The sequence below is a fragment of the Lepisosteus platostomus genome, chromosome 7, assembly GCF_059453375.1.
Source record: "Lepisosteus platostomus isolate fLepPlt1 chromosome 7, fLepPlt1.hap1, whole genome shotgun sequence".
NCBI lineage: Eukaryota > Metazoa > Chordata > Actinopteri > Semionotiformes > Lepisosteidae > Lepisosteus > Lepisosteus platostomus.
Genome location: NC_142617.1, coordinates 20,944,401 through 20,971,429, shown reverse-complemented (window position 1 = coordinate 20,971,429; position 27,029 = coordinate 20,944,401). Strand labels below are relative to the sequence as shown.

The window sequence follows — 27,029 nt, the reverse complement described above, 5'->3', positions numbered from 1 at the left end:
AGTTATAATCAACAAACAGCATTCTCACATATGTTCCTTTCTTATCCAGGTGTGAGAGAGCAGTATGGAGGGCAGTGGTAATAGCATCCTCTGTTGATCTGTTCTGGTGATACGCAAATTGCAGTGGGTCTAGGGTGTCAGGCAGTGAGGAGGTAATGTATGCTTTGACCAACCGCTCGAAGTACTTCATAATAACTGATGTGAGTGCAACAGGGCAGTGGTCATTTAGGCAGCTGACTCTGGGTTTCTTAGGAACAGGGACAATGGTGGCTTTCATAAAGCAGGAAGGAACTATAGACTGAGCTAGAGAAAGATTGAATATGTCCGAGAAGACATCTGCCAGCTGGTCTGCACATGCCTTCAGAACACGGCCAGGGATAGCATGAGGAAAAACTCAAAAAGGTTGCTGCTGGAAGAGGTGTTAGTGGGGCCAGCAGGGGGCGCTCACCCTGTGGTCCATGGGGGTCCTAATGCCCCAGTATAGTGACGGGGACACTATACTGTAAACAGGCGCCATCCTTCGGATGAGGCATAAAACCGAGGTCCTGACTCTCTGCAGTCATTAAAAATTCGTGTGCATTTCTTGGAAAGAGTAGAAGTGTTACCCCGGTGTCCTGGCTAAATTTCCCATTGGCCCTTATCAATCATGGCCTCCTAATAATCCCCAACTATGAATTGGCTTCATTACTCTGCTCTCCTCCCCACTGATAGCTGGTGTGTGGTGAGCGTTCTGGCACACTATGGCTGCCGTCGCATCATCCAGGTGGATGCTGCACATTGGTGGTGGTGGAGGGGAGTCCCCATTACCTGCAAAGCGCTTTGAGTGGAGTGTCCAGAAAAGCACTATATAAATGTAAGCAATTATTATTATGAGGGCCAGGAGCCTTGTGTGGGTTGGTCTTTTAAAAAGTTACACACATCCGCTCTGGATATGATCAGTAGGTGTTCGCTCTGCATTTTTGGAATCGAGACAGATTGTTGTGTGATATAGCTGGGTTGCATTTTGTAGTCTGGAATGGTGCATATACCACTCCACGTTTCTTGTGTTGCAGCCATGATCATATGACTCTAATTTAACCCTATAGTTCTATTTTAGCTATTTTGATGGCTTTCCTGAGGTCATGTCTGGAGTTTGGCACGTATCTTGCCATTTACCCACAGTTTTTCAAAACTACAAGATCAATAAACATGTCCTAGTGGTTGACTGAACTTGAACTTGAACTTGAACATTATTGCCATATGTAACCGGTACTGGTACAATGGAATTCTTACTTACTTTACTGTGCAATAGATAAGAAATCATAAAGAGGTAGATGGTGATGGTGTAGGTGTGGTCCGAGGGGGATGGCTAAATGTGTTCACCAGTCTCACTGCTTGTGGATAGAAGCTATTGAAGAATCTAGTGGTAAGTGCCCGTATGCTCTTATATCTCTTGCCTGAGGGCAGTGGGGTGAAGAGCTCATGCCCGGGGTGGTGACTGTCCTCTGTGATGGCCAGAATTCTACCATGGCAGCGGTCCTCATAGAGCTGCTTAATCTCGGTGAGACTGCAGCCGATGATCTTCTGGGCCATATTGACCATTCTCTGCAGTGCCTTTCTTTCTCGCGTTGCCATACCACACGGTGATCCCATTGGTGAGGACGCTCTCGATGGTGCAGCGGTAGAAGTTCACCAACACATGTATTGGCATCCCCCATCGCTTGAGGCACCTCAAGAAATAAAGGCACTGCTGAGCCTTCTTCATGATAGAGTCAGTGTTCACAGTCCAGGTTAGATCTTTAGAGATGTGAATTCCCAAAAACCTAAAGCTGGTGACTGTTTCCACTTCCGTTCCATCAATACTGAGTGGGCTGTGAGTGTATGGCCTGTGTCTCCGAAAGTCCACTATTAGCTCTTTCGTTTTCTTTATGTTGAAGTCTAGGTTATTGCTATGACACCACCTAAGCAGCTGTACAACTTCATCCCTGTAAGTGGACTCGTCATCATCACTGATCAGTCCTATTATAGTGGTGTCATCGGCAAACTTAATGATGCGGTTGTTGCTGTGTCTTGCTGTGCAGTCATGAGTAAATAGGGAGTACAACCTTGGACTCAGACAGCAGCCTTGTGGGGTTCCAGTGCTCAGGGTGAGTGGTGTTGATGTTTTATTGCCTATCCGCACCACCTGTGGTCTCTCGATAAGAAAGTCCAGCAGCCAGTTGCAGACAGAGTTGCACAGACCTAATCCCCTGAGCTTTGTCACCAGTTGACTGGGTATGATGGAATTGAATGCTGAACTGTAGTCCACAAACAGCATTCTCATTGAGTATACTAGGGTAAAAATATATACTGTAGCACATCTGAACAAAATAACTAATAATCACAGCTTAAAATATAAATCTTGCATGTAATGGAGTTTTTTAGAAATTAAAAAAGTGTTGGGAGATTGAATGGAGCTTTGCAAGGTAGGAAAAATAATTCAGATAGCCAAAGATGACAATTCAAGTATTTGTCTGGGGAAAACAAGTCACTCACCCCTTAACCCAACTAAGGTCAATCAACATTCTTACAGTTGATGGTCTAAATAGACAAAGACTAAAACTGCAAAGGAACAAATAATAGGTTTATTCCATACTGAAAAAAAAGAAGAAAGAAAACACAACATTTTGGCTGTGGAGCCTTCTTCAGGTGTGAGAGAGACAAGGCAGTGGGCAAAGGTAATGTAGCGGACTAAAACTGTTAATAATTTTTAAATTATTTTTTAGACTGATGCACTGACCTGTTCCATGTTATGAGCTGGACTTGATAGAAGTGAAAACCCAAAAATCTACACTAGAACACTGTTAAGGAATATATTTTTAATAATTATTTTTATTTACCTGTTGCTCTTATCCATCACTTCCTATCTAGCCAATTGGAGTATATTAGTTCAATTACTATAATTAAATTACTTTTTTATCACTAAAATAGCATTTTATTGACACAATCTGTGTGAAGCAGCATGATCAAGGGTACAAGAAGATTTTGATAAGAAACATTTGCAGTAAAATAACAGCAAAGTGTCTTCTGTTAAATTAAGTTCTGAAATGGGTAATAGATGTTCATGAAATTCAATGATTTATGTTGGGTTCTCATCACTTTTTTACATTCCAATAATGACATTCCAATATTATTAACTTACATGCATTCATCTAAAATCGCTTATATTTATAACCATTTATACAGCTGGGCATTTTACTGCCATGATCTAAGTAAAGCACTCTTCACAAGGGTACAACGGCAGAATTTGAAAGTGCAACCCATAACTATTACTCTGCTCTTGAACCACAGCTGAGTGACATACAGTATATCCAAGAACTCAAAAATTACCCTTTTGCCATTAACTGCTTCGTCTCTGTCCATGTCAGAAAAGCATATCAAGGCTTTGAGCTTAAAACTTGTTAGAAGTAACAAATAGCTTTTCTGGACTGCATTTAACAATATCCAAGAGCAACAATTTGTTACATGTGAGCAAGTGCTTGAAACAGGCATCGATCAAATTGACAAACGAAAACAAATTACTCAGAATACACCCCCTTTTTCTTGAGAGTGTATGTCAGTCTATGTTCCAACTAGATACATTCTCTGTCTCTCTTTTCCTCCTAGTGCAGTTTGTATTAGCCTTTACATGGCTAATTTTGTCTGAAGATTCCCAGAGCACACAGGAATATAATGCAAGACTAATGTTTATATGGCAACTGTTTAGGATACAAACTAACAGACATTAGTATCACAAAAGTGTTAGTTTTGAAAATGCTATTAAATCATTTATTAGGTGTGTCACGGTAGCAATTCAGCAGCTGAAATGAGGGTATTTGGTGTTTCTTAGACATAGCCATACTTTACATAATGGGAAATTATAAAATTTGTTTGAATAGTCATTTGCTGTTATAGGCAAGTTGAGAAAATAAAATAAGAAAGCATTTAACAGCCATTAATATAAAAAGCTCATCAAGACAACACACAAAACTACAAAAAACTGTTTTTTCTTCAGATATTTTGAATGATAAAATCACATTTATAAAAATGATCTTCCCTTCCCAAGGAAAGAATGTAATATCACAGTGACAGAGATACAAACACATGCATAAACTATTTAGATTGTTTCTATAAACAACAAGTTAATACCCAACTGGTGGCTAATAGTATGGATTTCATGTCAGTAGTGTTGACGAAAGCTTCAGGCATTCATCACACATCAATAGACGACAGTGAATTATTAGCCTGAATGAGCATGAAGAGATCACAAGGCAATGAGTCTGAAGACATAAAAAATATAGCACTGACCTATTAAATTGCATTTTAAACAAAAGGGGGTGTTGTCTCTTATTCAACCAGTTCATGAGAAAGTACTTAAAAAGACCATCACAGTAAAAACCATCCACAGTGCTCTCTGAAAGCAGGGAGCTATAAAACAGGAAGGAATATACTTCTTCCTTCTTAAGGTGCATTATATGTATGCTTAAGAAAATCTCTAAAATGTCTAAAAAAATACCAAATATACTTATGTGTAAAACAGGGCTTTTCAAATAGTATATTCACACAATGTTTTTGCCTAATTTACACATTTTTATTTAGAAAAAAAAAATAGGGATGGTAGTTTCTTCTAATGTTCAGGTATTTTCTTCATGAAAAAGACAGGCTTGTTACCCGTACCCAATGTAATTTTGTAAGTAACTTAGCCCATTTTCACAAGATCAAGGATTTTATGTGATAATGTCACTATTGTAATTTGAACTTGTGAAAGGAAAGCCAAAATTCTACATCCATGAGCTTAACATTCTTATAAATGACTTGGGAAAAAAAACAGCTATGATCACAAAGCAAAGACAGGAAACTATGTCAGTGTTATCTTGGAATGTCTATTAAGATGGTGTTTGCACTGGTATTGGATATTCTCATTGTGTTTCAACACAGTTATACAGTTTCACCTGAAATGTTCATTGGATTACACTTGTCACATCCTTGTAACCTCGTTATGCATCTATGGGAATTTAATCAGCTGTTTACTTATATTGGCTATCTTTTTTATATAGAGAAAAATACATTAAAATTCTGTTGTTCTTTTAACAAGAATGGATCTCACAAAATTATGAGGTTTAATTATGGTGTTATTCCCCCAACACCTGAAAGTAATTTAACAAGTTTTCCCAATTGAGCTTCAATCTTCTTATCTTAAATCGCATATATTCACATCGGCATCTCTGAGCTCTGCAGCACTGTACTGATGATGTGTCTTAAAAGACCAGTTCACTGTTCGTCTGGATGGCATTAAAATGAATGAAACACCAACCTTTCTACCGATTTTCAATAACGATGTTTGAAATAGCATACAGTGGGTACAGGGTTCAAGGCTGAATGATTCTTTGAACAAACTCATTCACACATGAATACACATATTAATATAAATACATGTAAATTAATATGGAAATACTGAGCAAATACATGGGATGTTGTTAGAAATGGGGGGATGGCAGTATGCAAACTTCACACAGAAAATTCCCAAAACTCACAAATCCTGAACCCAAGAGTTGTGAGAAAATCTGCATTAACTACCACACCATCATGCTTCACCAGTCATAAAACAATTTGTGTTTTATGAACAGCACCATCATTAATTGTTATGGAAGTGTGGTGTTGAAAGAATCTAGGGACAATATTCACCACCTGGCTATCGTTAACATTTGCAGTTCTCAGGAGCTTCAATGCAAGAAAGGAACAGAGGTATGTGCTGAGCGTAGGGGGTCTGAGACACAATGTTTAAAAGACCTCATTACCTTAATTTAGGTTCTTGGTAAGTTATCAAAAGTCCAAGAACACAGGATCAAAAGCTAGGTAAAAAGAGAGGGATGCAGAAAAGCAGGGAGACAAGGGCAGGAGAGAGAAAAGGAAGCGTTTGAGGTGAGAGGTCCTTGTTCAAGATCAAAAGTAAAAATCCAGATTCTAGTTAAGTACTCCCTCCCTCTTAAGGGTGCTCCCGCTCTTTCACATTTTAGTTGATTTTCTGCACCTGCTCCCTGTTCCAGCCCACTTTTAAAAGCCAGACGATCACTCTGTTCCAGGCTCTGCATTGGAACACGGACGCCTGGAGGCCCGCCTACCACTGAGTCGCCCTACGTTTTCAGCTCGGGGTGCCATTCGCCTCCTCTCGGTGTCCTGAACCAGCCGAGTCCGGGACTTGGAGCGTCTGTTTGTATTTCCCCCTTTTCTCCCTGACCCTTCGCTGGATCCCATTCCGGTTTTTTACTTTGTCTTGTCTGTCTACGACCCCTCGCCAGATCCCATTCCGGCTTTAAAAGTTAATCTTGGATTGATCATCTGGCTCTGGACTTTTGCCTGTACTGGATTTCCTTTCGGACCCCCTTTGGACTGTTTGCCTGGACCACGCCCCCCCGAGCACCTTTGTCACGTCCCCCTGTTTGTCTACCAGCCCAGTTCCTCATCTCCTTCCCGTGTCTGTTCACTCCCTTTGGGATTGTGCTGTCTGCATAGGGTCCTGAAAGACGCATCGTAACAAGTACCTGGACCTTTTTAAGAGAGCTTGCCATTCTGTTGTTTTTAGGAAACTCTGAGTTGATTTTTTTCTGGTTGGTCAGGACATATAGACCTCTGAGATGTCTTGTTTGTAAATACAGCAGCTTGTATGTTTTATTTTCTGTTTTTAGTGTGTGTTATTGTCATTGTTAATAAATATTTGTTTAACCTAGCATGCCTGATTTATTTCTCTTTCGACAAAGCTGTGACAGAGAACAAAGCAATCTGGTGCCTCTAATTATCCGAACTGCTCGGATGTATTCTTGGCATCTTTTATAATTTGGGGGTAATGCTAATTTATTTTCATTACTGATTATCGTGCTTGATTTATTTTGGTAATTCACTATACAGTGGTGTGAAAAAGTGTTGAACGAGACAAAAGTTGAACTTTTTGGAAGGTGTGTGTCCCATTACATCTGGTGTAAAAGTAATACAGCATTTCAGAAAAGGAACATCATACCAACAGTAAAATATGGTGGTGGTAGTGTGATGGTCTGGGGCTGTTTTGCTGCTTCAGGACCTGGAAGACTTGCTGTGGTAAATGGAACCATGAATTCTGCTGTCTACCAAAAAATCCTGAAGGAGAATGTCCGGCCATCTGTTCGTGACCTCAAGCTGAAGCACACTTGGGTTCTGCAGCAGGACAATGATCCAAAACACACCAGCAAGTCCACCTCTGAATGGCTTAAGAAAAACAAAATGAAGACTTTGGAGTGGCCTAGTCAAAGTCCTGACCGATTGGGATGTTGTGGAATGACCTTAAAAAAGGGGTTAAGGCTCAAAAACAATTACAACAATTCTGCAAAGATGAGTGGGCCAAAATTCCTCCACAGCGCTGTAAAAGTCTTATTGCCAGTTATCGCAAATGCTTGATTGCAGTTGTTGCAGCTAACGGTGGCCCAACCAGTTATTAGGTTTAGGGGGGAATCACTTTTTCACACAGGGCCATGTAGGTTTGGATTTTTTTTCCCTTAATAATAAAAACCTTCATTTAAAAACTGCATTTTGTGTTTACTTGTGTTATCTTTGTCTAATATTTCAATTTGTTTGATGATCTGAAACATTTCAGTGTGACAAACATGCAAAAAAATAAGAAATCAGGAAGGGGGCAAACACTTTTTCACACCACTGTATGTGTAAACCCCTATTTTGTAACAATCTAATACATTATTTTCCATACTCCTTGTTAGCATAGAATATTTTTGTGTACACTTAAAGGGGAACTGCAATGTTAATTTTACACATTTAAAACATCGTTACAATGGGGTTACAATGAATTGGAAATGAGAGAATTTCAAATCACAATGAAATTTACATCACGAGACAACGTTTCAATGTATCCATTGTGCCATATTGCTGACATTGTCTGTGATTCAGAACGGGGTATCAAAACATCAGGTGATACGAAAGCAGGCATATTACACTGTAAACATGCTTTAGACCAAGCACATTTTTCTATGTTAATTTTAGATATTTTCATGAAACCAACACATATTGTACAACACCTTTTTTTAGATGTTTGCAAGTATTGCAAAAAAGAGAAACTTACTAACTAAAATACACTCATATTCATTTTTCAAGTATTGTAAAAGTGCTCTATCATTTATAGTACATTAGTGGTTATTTTATGGTAAACTATTCTAGCAGGACCTATATTTTTGGAAGACTTGCTGCAATATAGCCGGTGCCGTCCCCTGAACAGCTGATTTAAATGTGTGCAATTGAGTTAAATTCAACATATTGACTTTGTGATGGTTTTGCCAACCACTAACCTGTTAACTCAGCATGCAGATCATGTTCTAACATTTCTAGGGTGAAAAGTCTGCTTCATAACCTGTACATATTCGATCGAATCTTGTTGAGAAACTTGTCAATGGAACCAACTTCAGTACCTATGTTTATTACCCATCTCTTGGCTAGTTGAATAGGAAACAGCTTGACTTTCTACTGATCTGATCCTGTGTGTGACCACTATGCTTTGAACAGCCAAATGTGTGGCACTGAGGCATTGTTTAAAACTATATATGTCAGTTCAATAAGACAAATGATTGGATTAATGTTGTTAGGAGACCATGTTTCTTATTTGCTTACAATGACTAGTAAGAAGGAAGGGCCTTTATATGTGTATTTTTCAAAACGTGCTTTATATATTTATAATACTCAGATCATGTATTTCTACAATGTAAATATATAATCTGTAAAGGACTATTTAAATTGATTAGCATGTCTTAGTCATTTTAGTGGTGGAACAGGTTTTCAGATATGCCTTTCTCCTCTGCCTCATGTGTTTAGAGAATGCCTTCAGTAAGTAAAACACTGGAACACTTTGGAGAAATGGGGAAACTATCTGCAATGAAACTGCCCCACTCAGAAAACAGCAGTGAGAGGCTGTCATTTACAGTGCAGGATTATGCGCCTAATGCACACCACACATTGCTGACAGCTATCCAAAAGATGATACCTATTGAATTAAAAAGTGGCTTAAAAAGGCCTCATAACAAAACAGTTTGGTTAAAGGATTATATAGTTTAATATACAATATACATTATGTGGCATAGAAAAGTTGTAAAACTTAAAATTATAAGATTTTATAGTATACCCACACTTGCATGCTTTTTCTCTAATGCATTATTTCAAAGTTAGATGAAGATGCTTAGCGAAATGTAGGGTTCATTGGGGTTGATTTCACTGAGCCCAGCTGTGTTTTTCAGAAAAGGGCACACTGGTGTATGTCAGTGCATTTTGAGATTACATACTTATTAAAATTCTTTGCATACATTTCGAACAGCAAGATGTAATGTATTCAGAGATACCAAGATATTTTCTAGGCAGGCAAGCTGAAAAAGATAAATTGGACAATAAATGCTCTGCTCCAACACCACAGACATGAAATGGTATCTAATTTGGTGGTAAATATGATCTTACAATACGAATAGTGCGGACATAATCTTAATGTGACAAATAGTGTTTCAAGGATTATCACAGCCATAGTTAGATTTTCATTTTTACATAATTGTTCTTGTAATTGAAATCTGTCCAGATAAAAAAATATATAATTTTGAATTCTAAAAAAAGAAATGCTATAATATATACATGCAATAGTTTTTGTGAACATTTTTAAGATTCTAAATAACAAAGATTCTCCATTTGATACATGAAAGCAGGCAGGAAGTATTACATCACAACCAATTCACCTACTGGTTCTGGAGTCACATGAAGAGGAGACATTCTGATATTGTGATTGAGAGCAATAGTTGCTTATTGAATGTAGAAAAATACTTGCCATTATGAGACAGAGTGTTCAATAACATATTCTACCTAAGCAATCTTTAAAAGCGGCATAATGCCACTTGCTATACTAAATCAGAATGGTTATGCACCCCAAATATGTGTGCAGCTTTGCATATGTATACATAAAGTGTGCATGGAAATACAATAGAAAAGTTTCAATGAAAACACTGCTTAATGAAATTCAATATAATGGCTAGCTTCAGCCTCAGTCAAAGTGTAAACTATTAACTATTAAGTTTTCTGACTGTCTCTTAAGGACTCTGTCATATCCACATCCTAAACTATTGTTGTTTACAAGACTGCATTGTTAGAAAAATGCACAGTCCAGATACTGTATTATAAGGAGTGAAAACCAGGGTAATCAAAGTTGCGATTGGTAAGATGGCTTCAACAAGTACCATAAACAAAATGCAATTACCCATCTTGATACCATTTCATTCTCTAAAAATCAGTTTAAAGGAAAATTAAATAATACAAGCTGGTGTAGATCTCTGATTGTGATAGGTCTGTCTATCGCTAACCCCTCCTCTTAAGGGCGCTCCAGCCCTCCCTTGTTTTCTCCCATTACCTGCACCTGTTCCCTATTTCGTTCCCCCTTAAAAGCCAGACACAGACTCCATTCCTTGTTCCTCATTGGATCCTGTTTCGTGAGAGCCCGGGGTCCTGCTGCGTCTGGCTCCGTTATGGTTTTAACCTTCCATTCCTGATTCCCCACCCTGCAGGTCCCGACCCGGTTCATGCTTTTATTCAATGGATGGATCTCCTGGCTTTGGACTCAGCTCTTCTGTTTTGGATTCTCCGTTTGGACTTCATCTTTGTTTGTTCGCCCTGGACTCACTTCCCCAGGACACCTGCACTCCTTGGACACGACCCCTTGTCTCCATCCCTTCTCCTGCATGATTTTATTCCTACTGTGTCTTCACCACCCGGATTGTGTCGTCTGCATAGGGCCCGGAAAGAACTGCTACGTGACAATGTCCTCATTTAATGAAGTAATCACTTGACCTGCATCTCAAATTTCATTTGTCTTTCTTTTTTTCTTTGAATATTAGCTGACATATATATACCTTTCATTCATGAAAAGGGTGACAAAGACAAATGAACAACCTAAATATTTTAAATTTAGTTAACTGTTACAAGTGCAATGTGGAACAATGTTGTGCTTTGTAAAAAATACAGAATTTTCGTGTTCTCCTCACTTAAATTTGGAATTGCTTTCCATATCTTGGCCATGAACTCTGAACTCTGTGACCACACAGGGGAGAAAGAGGAAGTGTAGGCAGACACCTCTGGTCCATCCACCTTTTAGCTTTTAAAAACGTCAACAGGCAAGAAAGCCCCATACTGTTCCAATTAAAGGATATGTGTATTCTTCACAAACAGCAGCACAAACCGGAGAGTGCCTAGCAGGCCGCAGAGGTCACTGTGTTTTCTGACAAATGACCAACATGGCCAAGTATTCCCCCTCTACCCTGGGTGGCACTCAGTCATTTTTATTGCACTGGTTGGACAACCCCGGTCACAGTCTGCTAGTGATAAGATCCAGGCTTGGACCTGTGTCAATCCAATCACAGAGGTTAATATGCACCTGGAGCCTTTACTAGTTGAACCACTCAGGAGGCTTAGTACTGTATATGATTCTGTTTAAGCATGTGTTTAAACCTTTTAACAGTAGTTTTGCAGACCCCATTTAGCATTAATAATTGGATTACCTAATATTATTTGCCCATGAAACTAGTCCCAAATGTCCATTGCATGCAAAGTGTTTCCAAATTAGACAACACCCTTCAGCCAGAATAATGAATACATTCAAGCAAAGAAAGTGAGAGAAGATTCTCTTATTGACAAATGAAGCAGAAATGCAGCTCTTTGCAGAAGGTAAACACACCTGTCACTCAGGCTGTGATACAGTCTGACAGATGACTTCCTAGTGCTAACATTAGGACAAGAGTATAAGGAGAGATGACTTAACTGCCTGGGCAGTGGATAACAAGTGTGAAAACAATATAGGGGATCTCTTAAGGCTGTCTATAGCAACTAAATATATACACAGATCAGTGTGGTGAAAAATAGAGTATATTATGGATACAATATCTCACACTCTGGCCTCTACAAAACCAGTCTCTTTAGTTGCTGCTTGATAAAAACTACCCAGATGTCACCCTTAAATTGTGCCTACATTCGCCGTACTGCACACAGGCTTGAGCAGTGACAACCAGACTGCTGTTGCTTTGAACACAATATTGGACAAGACAGATACATTGAACATTTAGTGAGATAGAGAGTTAAAATGCCACACTAGGCTTGCCAGCTGTGATAATGATGTATAATTTAATTGAAGCTGTGCTTCTATCCTCAGTAGAACTCCAACCCTTTTCCCATGTTTATATATTATTCAGACTAATGGTGACCCTGAAATAGAAAAAAGCTTCTTATCTCTTAAAAGTTTTATTGAGGAGAGCAGAAAAACACAGAAAGCATATCGGAGTGGAAGCATTCTGCCTGCTCTAATGTGAAGTGAAGGATTGCTGTGTTTGGCTTTTACAGCGTCATCTTCCTGGCAACAGGAGAAAAATCTAATTGGCTGAAATAGAAAGTAGATCCCAAGGACTTTTTTATGTTAACCCCTCCTTCTGGCACCTACTTGTATAATTAATAACAACAAAGCTTAATTTTGAAAAGATTGTACAGTTACTGGGTTTCCTGAACTAACATCTCTATTCAGAGAATTAAGAAAATAGAATCATCCTATTCAGTCAAGAGCTCAGAATCATACAGTAGATTTGGTAATAAAAAAGTCCAGCCTTGGAGAACTCATAGGGATTAAGCTGCACGAAGTTAGTCAAGCATTTTTTTCTAAACCACATTCTCTGTATTACACAAAATATTAGGTAATAATGAATTATAATGTAATATATGTAATATATTTTTGTTAATATACATGTCATCTTATTAAAGATGGCTTTAGAATTGCCCTACTAAAACAAAAAAAAACCATATTATGTAGTTTGTGCAAGTATTCACAGTAGGAAATACTGTATGGTGAAATGTTGGCTATTAAGCAGCATCTGTGAATATCAGTATGTGCAAATATATCTTAAGCAAGAACCACTGAGAAGGAGTTGTGCTGAGCATATTAAACAGTTCCACAGGGTACATCTTCAGACAAATATCACCAAAAGAAGGAAAAACCCCTTCTTCATTTGTCTTATTAAGGTGTAGATACAGTAAGTGTATCAAGGCAATCGTTTTCCTGTTCTTCATATTTTTAGATATGTTTCATTTGTAAAAACATGAAACTTCAAGTTGTATAAAATGTAAAGTTTACTCAATTTAAACATAAAGGATTTCTTGTTATATATATTGACACTTATGTCTAGGAAATTGTCAGTCATTATTCTAAGTGTTACCATAATGTTCCTTCCCACACTGTTTTTCACATGTAGTTAACACATATACTGTACAGTACCACTTTAACAAATTTTATATATTCATATTCATCCATCCATTTTCAGTTGACGTTTCTTGGTGAGGTTCATGGAACATATTCATATACTTTTGAGAATTATGGAAGTGATCCTTACCATTGGCAGTGGTAGTGATTGTAATTGCTTTGGCATTAACAGCACACAAAGAACCCTGTATGGATGCAGAATGAGTCATACAGGTTAGGGTGAATGGGGTCGTGGACTATAAAATTTGTCTTCTACTGTATATCAAAATACTCTGTCCTAAACTATTGTTATTGTTAATATTATTCTCAGTGCTTAAAACACAACTTTATAAATTAGAATGTGAACATAATGCAATAATTAAATGGTACTATGTGGAGGCAGAATAAATTCAGACATTGACTGCTGAGTTTCTTTTGAATCAAGTAATCAATTTAAAAAACATCACTGCTAATATTCCAAACAATGCTTTTAGAAGCCTTTTTTATTTTTCATTTGATTAAAAACAGCTTTTCATCATTCAGTAAGAAGATTCTTACTTTGGTCTACACCTCAATTAGTTAAGATAAAAAATGTTGTCTAAAGTCAGCTTGGGCCAAAGCACTTGAGTCATGAGCACTGCTTGTCATAAATCTTGGCAAAGGCCCTACCAATCTTAAGTTTTACGAAATTTGTAATGCATTATTTAAAACATGGTATGATAATGCTTTGGAAAACTAATCATTTAATCATGCCATAACATTTGTACAGCAGCAGTGGGTAAACCTGAACACATTTATATTGCACACCAGGAACAAGAGAAAGATAAGCTAACTATGCTGTTCACCAGTATTTGACAAGATTTTTTTAAATCTTGCTTGGGATGCATTTCAATGTACAAAGTACAATGGTTGGAATGTACTGTAATGGCTAATGTGGCTGCAGATGTCCATTAATCCACATCACAGATAAATAAATGAAATATAAAAATACAATATTTTAATAAGTTTCTCCCATATAAAAAAAAATTCTTGGATCTCATATAATTATTCACATATTGACTGATAATGTCCAGTGTTGCTCATTTCCATCCTGCTCACCCACACACCAGGCCTAGTACTTTGTTTTAAAAGCCTGAAGGAAAACAAAATATAATTATTCAAACTGTTTCAAATTACTGAACAACACATGTCTTTAATAATCTAATTAGTGGTTTGTTTATTAAAATATGCTTAAATTACAATCACTTTCAATTATTTTAATTTATTAATTTTGTTATAAGGTGGCACAATTTTCATCTATCTATACATAATTTAATCTGATTTAGGAAAAAGCAAGGAAATTACAGACTGTGAGGTATTAATTATTAAACCGCAAAATTCGAGTCTCATATTTTAATATTTAGCGAAATTATTATTTATACACGAATGAAATTAGCTTTCCATACATAACTGCCACATAGAGTTGATCCTTTTGGTACTGTTTGCCCACCTCTGGAAAATGTAGTTATAGTAACATTATTGTGCTTTAGCTTGTGATTAAACTCTGAAGGTGGGAGGGGGGTTTCCGTGTGAAATAATTATTTTGAGAAAACTATGCTTTTATTATATTTACATTCCTCTTAATAGAACATAAAGAAAGCTAAGGTCACCTTAGATTTAAATATTTCTTTCCTAATTAAAGAATTAATAAGGATGCAAACTCTGATCTCAAACTCTGCACATCTAATGACATTTGATGATGGAAAACTTGGGCAGAAATTGCTGAACATTAAAGTAATAGTTGAAAAGCAGAAAGGCATTGAGATCAGCTCACAAAATGCAAATTGTGAAATGTGCCATTCATACCTGGACTGTGGCTAAGGATCTGTGCCTGTGGCTGGAAGGTTGCCGATTCAAATCCCGCGGCCAACAGAGGAATCTTACTCAGTTGGGCCCCTGAGCAAGGCCCTTAACCCCAACTGCTCCAGGGGCACTGTACAATGGCTGACCCTCCGCAATGACCCCAAGCTTCTCTCCCTGTCTGTGTCTCATGGAAAGCAAACTGGAATATGCGAAAAGACAAATTCCTAATGCAAGAAATTGTATGCGGCTAATAATAAATCGATCTGATCAAAATCAAAGAAAATAATTAAACTATATATACTATAACATATATACTATATACTGTACTTTATCTATTGTTCAACTAACTATACAGATCACAATTTGAAGCATGTTTAAATATAAGTCTTCTAAATTGTTACCATTTGTTAATAGTCTCTAACATGACTCTGGTGAGGGATACTGCAAGCATGTGATGATCTTAATAAAGGACTATCTTCACAGTGAACATAGTGGCAGAGAGAAACAGAAGCATGAGTAAGGTTTTAAGAGACCAGTACTGTTATTATTGGTAAAGGATGCAGTCTATATTTTAATATATCATTTCTAAATGACGTTTGAACTGTCATCACTGGCAACAATGCAGCATGTTGTTTTATTTTTGTTAAAAAAGTATAAAGAAAGTATTAAACGTTCCTATCCTGAAAATAACTTTTAAAGATATTATTAATATTGTACAACCTGTACTGTTTATGTTTTCTTTGCACACCATTTACAGACACAAGGCATGAGTGCATATATGATGGTGTAGTACCTTTTTTCATGCAAGAGGTTTGGTATCATTTTTTGGATGACATCTAAGCCAAAAGTAAGAGAGAAGGCTATAAACCTCTTCTGTGCATCACTGTGTTATTTAGGAAATTTGGTAGCACACTGTGCACTAACTGCCCAGGGCACAGTCAAACATGTTATCATATGCAGAGTTTTCAAGTGAAGTAACAGCCTCATTAGATTCATCCCAATGTGTCAAGGTTCACTTCAATTTCACCTTCTTCACACCATGTAGGCTATGTACTGTATAGGAAAATCTTTCATGGGTATGAAAAACAAAAGCACAAGCAGTAATTTTCTTTAGGTGTTCAGTAATGCCTCTAAGAAAGAGAATGAATTACAAAGACTCTGCAGATCTTTTCAAGAGCAATTGTTTCGAATCACTGCTGCCCTTCAATTGTCCTACCTCTTGCCCGACCTGGATTGAGTTAGGAAATTATATCAAATGGAGCCCACTACAGCTCTCTTATCACATGTTACTCCAAGTTTCTTTGCCATCGCCATCACCTCCAGGGTTTCATCCCCATAATTACCATGGTACCACACTAGTGATTTATCTTGTTTAACTTAAATTAATGACTTGTGTAGAGATGGCTTTGGTGTTCCCTATGTGGAAATATTGGTGAGAGCTCAGCTTGTCAACTTGTGAGTATGCTTTCCAAAGGTCCTTCTTCAAATTTCACAGCGTCACATAGTAAAGTTTCAGTACAAGAATGCATCTGGACTTATAACATTATCAGGAACATTTAGCTATTATTTCAGACTAATCAAAGTCCTTGCAATAAATATATTATCTTAATCATTTAATATTTTTCATCACAATTTATGGATAAGGTATGTTCTACAGGTACCAACTTATTCAACATAAAGTACTGTAACACACAAGGTTCATCACACTAAACTATTTTTCTGCATAGGCTTAATACTTGTCTATATTGTCCATATGAGAAAGTGAAAACATCTGTGCCTTTTGTGGAAAGGCTATGTTTATACCTTCTGGTGTTGTCCAGAAGTTACTAGTATAGGAAGAATACTTTAGATAAAATATCTGACATCTGTGCTGTTACAATCCAATGTCTCTAGCTTTTCTAACTGAAGATTTTTCATCTACTGTCTTGTCGTTCACCTATTGCTTGTTTTTACTTTTAGTCCTCACATAGCAAAAAATGGGATCTTACTGAAATGGAAGCATAGACCAAATATCTTAATAAAGCAATGGCTTAACACACTCCTTGAAAGACTAATTTTATAGTATCTGAAATCATTTCTTAACTTTCCTACAATAATTTCAGGGAAAATTAAGGAAAAAAAGACACTAACACTATTGTGTACAATTAATATGCAATTACTTTCCTATATTTAATATTAATACATATTTAATATTTAAACGTTATGTTTATTTCCTTTGCTTTTCAGCATGGAATAAAACTTTAATTGTTCCTTTGCAGCCTACACATGCTGACGTAACTACCTACTTGAACAACATGTAATATTACTCATACAATCTGTAACTGTCGATGACAAGTCCAATTATTACTTCATTGATTATCGTTTTATTTTTTGCATTACATATTTAAAAATATAAAAAATGCATATACTGTGCACATATTGTGGTTTTAGTTTTGTAAACATCTACACATGTATGGTTTATTTTGAATTAAAGTCAAAGTATTTGTTAATATTGCACAATATAAGACCAAATAGGCTGGCACGATAGTTCAGTAGCTCGCATTACTGACTTAGGGCCCTAGTTTCAGTACTTGGGGTGCTATCTGTTTGTACAGTATGTTCTTTGTTTGTTCTGTGTTCATGTGGGTTTCTTCTGGGTGGTCCGGTTTCCCCTTGCAGTCCAAAGATGTACTGGTAGGTTAATTGGCCCATCAAAAGCTTTAACTTGGGTCCCATTAGAAATTTCAACAGTTCGAAAAATTCTGAAAGTTTTTATCCTAAACCATTTTTGTGGGTAATTTAACCTCTAACAAAGATAGAGTTACATACAGAGCTCTAAATACAATATTAAAAGTGATATACTGTATCTTCTACTTCTACTTTAGAAGGAACAAGCACTTAAATATCACTCAGAAATTGAGAATTGTACAATTTTGTACAAGGCCTTTAGCAACACAGAATTATTTAATTGGTGGCACTTTTATTGTATGACTTCTACAGAGCAGTTTCCTTGTTCCTGTACAGAAGCATTCATATAGGTCCTGGCATTTTAAGTACCTCAGACACACTCCAAAATTAACCTCGATTGAAGTACAGTATGGCATCCTCTTCAGGTATAACAATCTGGCCTTATTTAACCTACAGTATTCTTCTACTGCAAAAAACATAAGCAACACTGAGATCGGACATGGTGTTTTTCCAGAATCCTGTTCAATAGGATTAGGAAATACTGTATCTGAATCAGGATGAATCAAGAAGAGTGTTAAAATGAAATTTTACTTTGCACTTGAATAACATCCCATTAAATGTTGCACGGATAGTATCTAGCTATCTAGTTTGCATAGCTTCACACCTTACCTATTATTTTTGTCGCAAGACAGTTGTTCAAGAGTAATTTATAAACTTAGCAGTACAAACCATGAATATCGCTTTTGTACCAGATCATTGAAAATAGAAATTATTCTTTGCAGAAAACATTAGAAGTATGTTTTTTTAAAATATATTTTTTAATATTTTAATTTAATCATCAAAACATAGCATGAACTGAACATTTTATAGCAAATGCAAAAGCATGAAAAAGGAGAGCACAGGAAACAAGCACAAAGGAGGGGGGTGTTTCTAGACAAGAGAAGTCAAGAAAAAATTAACAGATTGATACAGTTTGTGCACTGAAACAGTGTGATGTACCTATATGGAACTTCAGTAATTTTTTCCATACGGACAACTTTTGTAAATGAATACAACCAGGTATGGTTCAAGGGTATTTCAGTTCCCACCCAGTCTCTCAAAATAAATTGTTCCACTTCAGTTAATCCCACCAGCAAAACACCTTGTGCTGTTGACTGACAGTAACCTAGGAATTGACATTGAAATGGAGCTTCTGGAGGTCAATGGCACAGTCATATTAGTCATATCCAAAAGCGCATTAGTTACGTAGTGATAAGGCCTATTATTTTACTTTGTGTGCCTTGTCCAAGCACCCCGGTGACTTTGTCTAAATGCATCAATTTGTTGTGTAGATACATAAATATATCTCTCTAAATGCACAGAAATGTAGCTAAATAGGCCCCCTTAGCCAAAAGATCTGGTGGTTATTTGCTTGTGGAAAAGTAAGGGAGGTGGGTTTATCTTTTGGTTAATGGCTTTCTCCAGGACAGTGACAATCTAAACTCCCATGGTGGATGTCCACGTCTGGTGCCTGGATGTCTAGCAAAGAGATGTAAGCACATCTGGACTTGATCTTAAAGTCACAGGGCATTATCCATCACCCAAAGGAAGATCTAACAATTGAGGATCTTTAGGGTGGAGTCCAGAAACAAACCTGATGGTATCTCAGCCAATCACCAAACTTGTGATGTAGCCCTATACTGTATAAACCGGAACACAAGTTATTTTTTTCTCTGTTAACTACTGATTTGAAATCTCTCTTTAAGTTGGCAAGCTGAATTTTACAACCACTTGACTGCAAGCAGTCCAAGTCAGGACTTTTTTCCAGCTTTTTTCCAAGACATCAGACCAAGTGATTGAGTCAGTAACATGCATAATTCTTTTAGCAAGTTCCCATCTTGTCTAACTTGTGGCAGGACCTCAAGAAGACAAACTTTGCACAGCCACTAAGACACTACTTTGGCAGAGCTTCCTAAACCTAATGCAAGCTCCTAAGCAACACAAGGCAAAAGCTCTTACCAGGACCTTCCCAATACAGAGAAGCTGCAAGATGGATCAAGAACTAATCCAAACAGAAATAACTTACCAGGGCAAAGTTTAAATTTATCAAGAATGTTTGGACAATGGATGTTTGAGTAAATTAAATTTCATTATTCACATTATAATCCTTAAAAGCTGAATCGTTACCCCAAATGCATGTTTAATGTTTAGTCCATAATAGTACATCTAAATGCATATTTACTGGTGTCAGAGAATATAAATGTGACCTATGAGATTATATGAGATTGATAAAACCTATGAGCTAGACTGTAACGCATAACAGTCAATGCATATTTTAACTGTGAAGTTATTAATTCTGATCTTTGTAATCCCTGAGTGAGGAATCAGCATTTGTGTTCACATCAGAACATTTCACATATATATTCTATTACATTGTTGTTTCTTATGAATGTTTAGGTTATATCAATTTATGATATAGAATAAATTGTATATTGCATATTTAGAATGTGTGTATGAGACTTACATTATTATGTTTTTTTCCTAAAAGTCATCAAGTACTCTCACAATTTACTGTTAAAATGATTGTTACAACAGATTAAAACCCCTAATCTCCTACAGTTACATACACCCAAAAGCATTTGTCACTTCACAAAACATGTTTAATTAGGTAGCAATGACACCCTCAATATGACTGTGAAAGCTGTTTGGTGAAATAGCCAATGTACTAAACATTTAGAGGAAGATAAATTATTATGCCAGACTGCATCCAAATAAGGACTCCCATAGGAGACTGAATTTAGATAAGAGAAAAAAAACAAAGCTTTTGTTCCTAATAATGACTCTGTAGGCATGAAGAATTGAGTGGAGGGTAAGATACAAATGCAGCAATATAGATTGCATGAGGTGTCACTAGGTATACCTCAGTAAGCACCACGGTATCATGAACTTAAAACACAGAAAAATCCATTAGCAAGAAAGTTTCCCTTAGTTCCAGAAGTACTAAGTTCCTTAGTGCACAAGTCATTGTCTTCAAAGATAGCACTAAGCGACATCATAGTCTTGTAGACAAAAGTGTGTAGAAAAAGTGTTGAGAACTAGTGAATAAAGAAAATGATCCAAATCAGTGAAGTTTATGACTTTTTAAGAGAAAGCAGTTGACTTTCCTTCTAATGTTTAGGTGAACTGCAATTTTAAGAGAAACAGTCCTGCCTTTGAGAGAGAAACATGGATCCTGAAAATTCAGTCCATGACTTTGGGTCCATGAAGTCCCAAAGTCTGATTGGTTTAATCCCTCCTTACTTTCTGTAGAACTCAACCAAGTTCTTTCAGCCTCAACCAAAAAACCCTGTATAAATACTTGACATTAGTAACAGCTACAAACCCAAAAGGTTTAGATCACTATTACCACCAAAATCTTGGTTCTTTGGTTCCTTTGAAGTGTAACTAGTTAGAATTAATTTGCTCAAAATATTGTGGTGTGAGTGAAATAGAATTTATTGTACATCTAAAGGTTCAAATTACTGAAGTCAACAAATATCTTAAACATTTTCAGATATTTCATAACAAATATCTGAAACAGAGGGATTGAGTTAAAATAATTAAATTAAATCAGGAAAATGTCATCAGCATATAGTGAAATTTGATGATTGGAACACTCTGTATACCAATGGGAGTGTATTCATTTATCTAGCATCACCACAAACATGTCTCTTACTGCTACATTTAACCACAACTGTTTTGAACAGATGGAGAGTAACAGTTTGTATCAAATATAGAAACCAAGTAACCAGTTAACATTAAGTACTAAAAAATAGTCCAATTATGTACATTACTAAAAGTAAAAAATCCTGCAAACGAAACCTACAGTATCTTTTCTAAATCCATCCACCACTGCTGAGGAAATAATTCAGAAAACACACCACCCACCAAAGCTTGCTCAAATTATGTGCTATTGCTGGCAGCAGTAGACCTGTAACAGCCCACTGCTTCCTAGAGAGCCCTGCTTCAATTGTGCTTAAAATGCTCAATTTAGTAAAACAATGGCAAAAATCGAGAAAATGGGTTTTATCATATAGATGACTGTAAAATGTTCCATTGAGAATAAGTGTCTGATTAGAGTTGAACTATTCCAGTAAAATGCTGAAAATGTCTCTGAGAGTTACATGATTGAGAGAAACTGGCAAGTGGTGTGAAAATACCTGTCATGAGAAAGGGGTGTGTTTTTTAATCAAAAAAAGGAGTGAACTACACATTCACAGATCAGAATATCAAGATGATTTTATGGCATGTGGAAAAAAACAGGATTACATCTAAAATAAACCACACCCAGGAAATGTAAGACAATTATTAAGATTTGTTTACTTATTTTAGTAACTGTTTTTTGTTATGTCAGTATTATCTTTCTAATTCTATTGCAAAGTCTTGTTTTTCCAAAGAGTGGGAAGAAAACCTTTGCTGTAGGTGAAAAAATGGAATTAGGGTCTGAAGAGCAAACAATAACATGATAGTGTGACAGTGATATGGAAAAAAAGATTTATGTGTTTACAGTATGTGTATTCAAATTTTCTTATATGATTAATCTCAATACACATACAGTATACTGTAGATGCCTTTTACTCTATACAGTATATTGCTGATGCTATGTACAGTATTAGTTTGTTTTTCTCTACACAGACTAAGTGAAATATTTTTAAAAATGCTTTTCTGGATTTCATATACTTTCCTACTTTTGTTTCTATTATGCCTACCCTTTAATCTCAGCTTCTTACCCTCCATACCTCTTGTGGTGTGCTAGCAACCCAGCCACTGGACAGACAAAATGTCATTTTGGACATCACTGATGATTATTAGAATAACACCACCCCTGAATTTCTTATTTATTCCTTAAAGTCATTAACCATCCCATACCTCTCATAGAGCTTTTAAGCAACTGTTTTTTTACTGGAATATCAAGTCATCTAGGCATATAATCTAAATAGACATGAGCTGCACTAAATCAGCAGAACTCATGTAATGGTTACTTCAAGTAAGGAATGATCAGGTAAATTGCATATTGTCTATTATGGCACGAGCAGATTGTTGCTCACCTTCATCTTTCCTGTTTTTCTATAACACAAACACAACTGCAAATACACAAGCACAAACATTTTCTTATTCAAATTCAAAATTCACTGAGTTTCTTTACCATGCATCAAACAGCAACTTTTCAAAATTAGATCTCCAGTAATGTGCAGGATTACTGATTTGCCTCTGTCACTGTCTTGCTTAAAGAACATTAGTGTGAACCAATATGTATATATATCTCAGTAAAAATGTAAGTTAAGTATGCCACTGGGAGCCATAGAACATCATTTTACCTGGGGCCAAAGATTACAAGGCTTTGCCATTTCACAATACTGATCTGAATTTATTAATAGTGCTTGACTTAACCTCCTTCATTGTTTCAAATTGTGGCATCAACCTCACAAATCAATTTCCAAATAGCCATCTTTATACCATGACTGCGATTGAATTTGGTTACATTAGGTACAGGCATTCATAAAAATATATGTAAAAGACCATGCTTAATCATTTTTACATTTTTTCTCAAATTATAACTTTACTGTCTGTTATCTATAGTACATTCCTCAACTTGGCACTTGGCACTTGATTAAATCTACTAAAATTACTTATTAAACTGATCTCAGTTTAGCTGTTGAATTGGCAGACTCCCCCAGGAGTCTGTTCTCAGAACAGCATAGCTCCACTATATCAAATGTATTTTAAATGAAAATGGTAAAACAAATTTGGGTCTTGCCAGATTTAAATAATTGTTCAATGAGAATTCAAAATGAAGAAGTGAGTTGCATAAAATTTAAGTCTCGGCACAGCATGAGACTTGAGAACATGCCTTTGTGAGCAAGTGGACAATGTCGCTAATTCCCAAATCTTCTGAATTAATGATCTTCGATCTTTCGGAGGAAAGCAAAAGCACTTGGAGGTAGAGACCACAGCGCACACATCACGAGCAAAAGACTGAATCAGAAAGTGGTGACTTAGAATCTTATTAAATGGATCACATTCCCAAAACACTCTTTGAAGACAAGCAGGCTACTTAGCATGAACTGCCTGTGCCAGCAACGTAGAGCCGCTGCTGGGAGTTTTCCAATGGAAAAGATTAGAACTGCCTTTAATCCAACAAAAGGGATTATATGGAAAAAGAGGGGTGAAAGCCTCCTACAGAGGTGCTGCAATAAATTATTAAAACTCTCTTTAGAATGTTGATCTCAGTCTTTAACCTAAAATCCCAACACTGACAGCCGACAGCAAAACACTGGGCTTGTAAGGGTTAGATTAATTCGCCAGACTGTGTGATCGGCCTGGATTTCCAGGGTCTCCCAATCAGGGGGAGGGAGGTGGGATGAAAATCTGTTTTAAATAGTTCACAGCAACCAGAACAAAACCTGCTACATTACTGACCAAATGACCTCTGTTCCTGAACTTCAAAACATTTAAACACAGTTAGTTGCAGTATTAGCTTCTTTGAATATGCATTCTCATATCTTGTAAGCCATTTTTTAAAATTAAACTTTATCATTAAATAAAATAAAAGTTCTGAAACAAAAGATGTCCCCTCCTCCCATAACATACAACAAAAGCTATATAAATCAAAGCATGAAGCATAATACAAAACATGAAGCAAAATGTACCACTTAAGCCACACCAGAGCACAAAAAGAATCATTCACAACACCTGTCAGGGAACTCTGATGCCCCTGACCCCAAACCCTTTCATTTGGCCTTAAGGGTATTGGAAATTAGCATCCCCTGTGGAGGCTTTTAGGTTCACTCTCCAGTGCTTTTTACACTGTTCTGTCTTGTGTATAATTAAGGTGCAAAGGGTTAAAAAAGGTCAATGAACAGACCCAGCACTGAAAATGTGAATCATTGTGGTTCACATTTTCACCGAGGAGACAGCAAGTTATTTTTTTATGTTTGAGGAGGAGAAAGGTAAAGAACTGATGAGAAGCAAGCTGCACAGGCTTAGATAGGATTTGACTTTGCTCACTTACCACCTTTCCAGTGTCTTCCTTTAGTTCTACTCTGCTTGGCGAGAGTTGGTTCCCACAACAGGAGAAAGAGAAATAAAAGAAGTTCAAACACTGAAAAAAATCCTGTTTTTGCCCTCGAAAACATTTCCAAGAGTTACTCGCACCTCATCTTCACATCTTTATTTGCCTCCACTCCACATTCACTTTGGACGATGTCATTAATCACTGGGAAATGAGAGCAGGGGCTTGCTTTGCCATCCTCATCTGTTGAGGTAATATCTCACTGATATAGCCCTAAGGAAAGCTACATTTCTCACTGATCCAGCATCGCCCACATCACATCCAGCCGGCGTGCTACACTGAAGCTGCTGCTGCTGCTGCAAAATTATTTCCTGCTCTCTCTACTTCGGGTTTCACTGGGAATACATCCTTCAGCTTTCACACTGCGAGTGGGATGGAAAACATCCACAGTTTGTGTCCAGCAGAAGAAAAGAAGGAAAGCAATGCAAGAAAGGAATGTCAAGACTGTAAGGAAAAAAGAAGAGAAGCAGTTGCAATGACAGCTCTAATCCTCGCTGCCTGATCCTAATAGCCGTGCAACCAACCAAATTGCTCTTTAAAGAGTAATAAGGCTTCAGCAAGAGCCAGTGTCAACGACACTTAGGTAGGTAGAGCTAGCTTTAAAAAAGCAATCACACAGGAACCTGGTGGAGACAGCCAACGCAGGCTACCACATGGTCCCAGTTCAGACTGTGCTGTGCTATTCCGAATGTGCATTGTGCACTCAAGAGTTTTTCATGTTAATCACGGCTCTGAGAATTACTAAAATGATAGATTCTCTAGCCGGGATGTTCCTTTTTTTAACTGTGTCATTGCTTTCTTGCTTCTATCAGTAAAAGCTTTCGACTGGAAGTTATAACCCTCTAGTAACAACTGTACTAGATTTTCCAGAAGCTGCACTAAATAAAGGTTTGACTTTTTTAATCATTCCTGATTTTTAAGTTAGTGTTTTAATCCATCTCTTTCACTGATTTTTTTTCTTTTATATTGAGCACTTTAATGTCTGTAAAAGATGAGTGAGTGATAAATAGCCTCAGTCACCTTCATATTCAGTAGGTATCAGAAAGCTTCCTCTGTACCTCCACTGAGTGTCACTTGCTCCATGGTTTTGGATTGTCCCAAACGAGAATTCTAATGTCTGTTCTATTTCAGCTTCTATAATAGTATAATATTAATTCATTAGATTTTCAGCAACATTTCAAGTTAGCACTAGACACAGTGATTATAGTTTGAGACTTTTAAAAAATATTAAAATTATATTATATAAGCACATATTTTTATATCAGCCTTTTGCATTTCCAACTTGATGCTACAGTTCAGTTGGATTTTTCACAAGCATAGTATAGCACCATTTAGGTTAGAGGGACTTGGGATCTCTTCTAATTTTCAGAAATTAGGAAGGGAATAACATCAGGGTTAGGGACCCTCCTCTTGTTATTTAAAATTGTAAAAAGAAAAAAATGTTTAATAATAATTAAAATAAAATAGATACAGTAAGAATATATATATATAATAGTTTTAAGAGTAATAGCTGTCAGATTTAGTCCAATAGGCTGGTTACAGTTGCTATAGGTCAGTAACAAAAACTCAATTTCCATCAGGACACTTCAGAACTGTTCTCATTGTCCCATGTAGCAGATATCATTTTACTGGCTAGTCATGCTCATCAGCATGTTTATTAGTTTTATTATTAATTCATCATTAACATTCTTTCTCTTTTCAATATTGTGTATTTAAAATAGTTCATTAGGTTTCAACCTGATTAATGGCTACAAGCCCCATACCAGCCCCGGAGAGATTAAGACAAAATAGATGACTCTGAGTCCTCTGAGAGATTGAACTAAACCATCTCCTTCTCTCTAAACAATGATCCTAGAATATAAACAGCTGGGTTGCCTGGCATGGGGATGACTGAAATAGGCTTTACTTGCAATGCCCTGATCCCAGACCAATGTGTTGGGGACCCCACCCAGGTCCAGCACACCCAAAGTAAACTCTGATGCCACTTGGTCAATAGTCGTTGAACCTGAAAAAGTCTGAAAAATACAGTTGAAAAACCTTGAGGTGGATGCTGGGCAGACTGTGTCTCCCTTTCAATCAAATTCTTACTTTGTTTTACACAAAACAAAATATAGGTTAAACCATGTTTGCGAGGTGAACTTTTCAATCAAACCT

The 27,029-nt window shown here is 36.8% G+C and overlaps 1 protein-coding gene across 9 annotated transcripts in view; it reads right to left on the bottom strand.

Moving 5' to 3' along the window:
- robo2 (roundabout, axon guidance receptor, homolog 2 (Drosophila)) overlaps positions 1 to 25,503 on the bottom strand; it is a 623,900-nt gene extending 598,397 nt beyond the window's left edge. For 3 of the 9 annotated variants that reach the window (XM_088639708.1, XM_088639712.1, XM_088639709.1), the window contains exon 1: positions 24,816 to 25,501. In XM_088639708.1, coding sequence (XP_088495834.1) covers positions 24,816 to 24,939 — 124 coding nt within the window. In that variant the 5' untranslated portion in view covers positions 24,940 to 25,501. Of the gene's footprint in view, positions 1 to 24,815 lie in introns of all 9 variants that reach the window. The other 6 variants (XR_015940079.1, XM_088639705.1, XM_088639711.1 and 3 more) reach the window with 3 other exon arrangements.
- Positions 25,504 to 27,029: the final 1,526 nt, after the last annotated feature.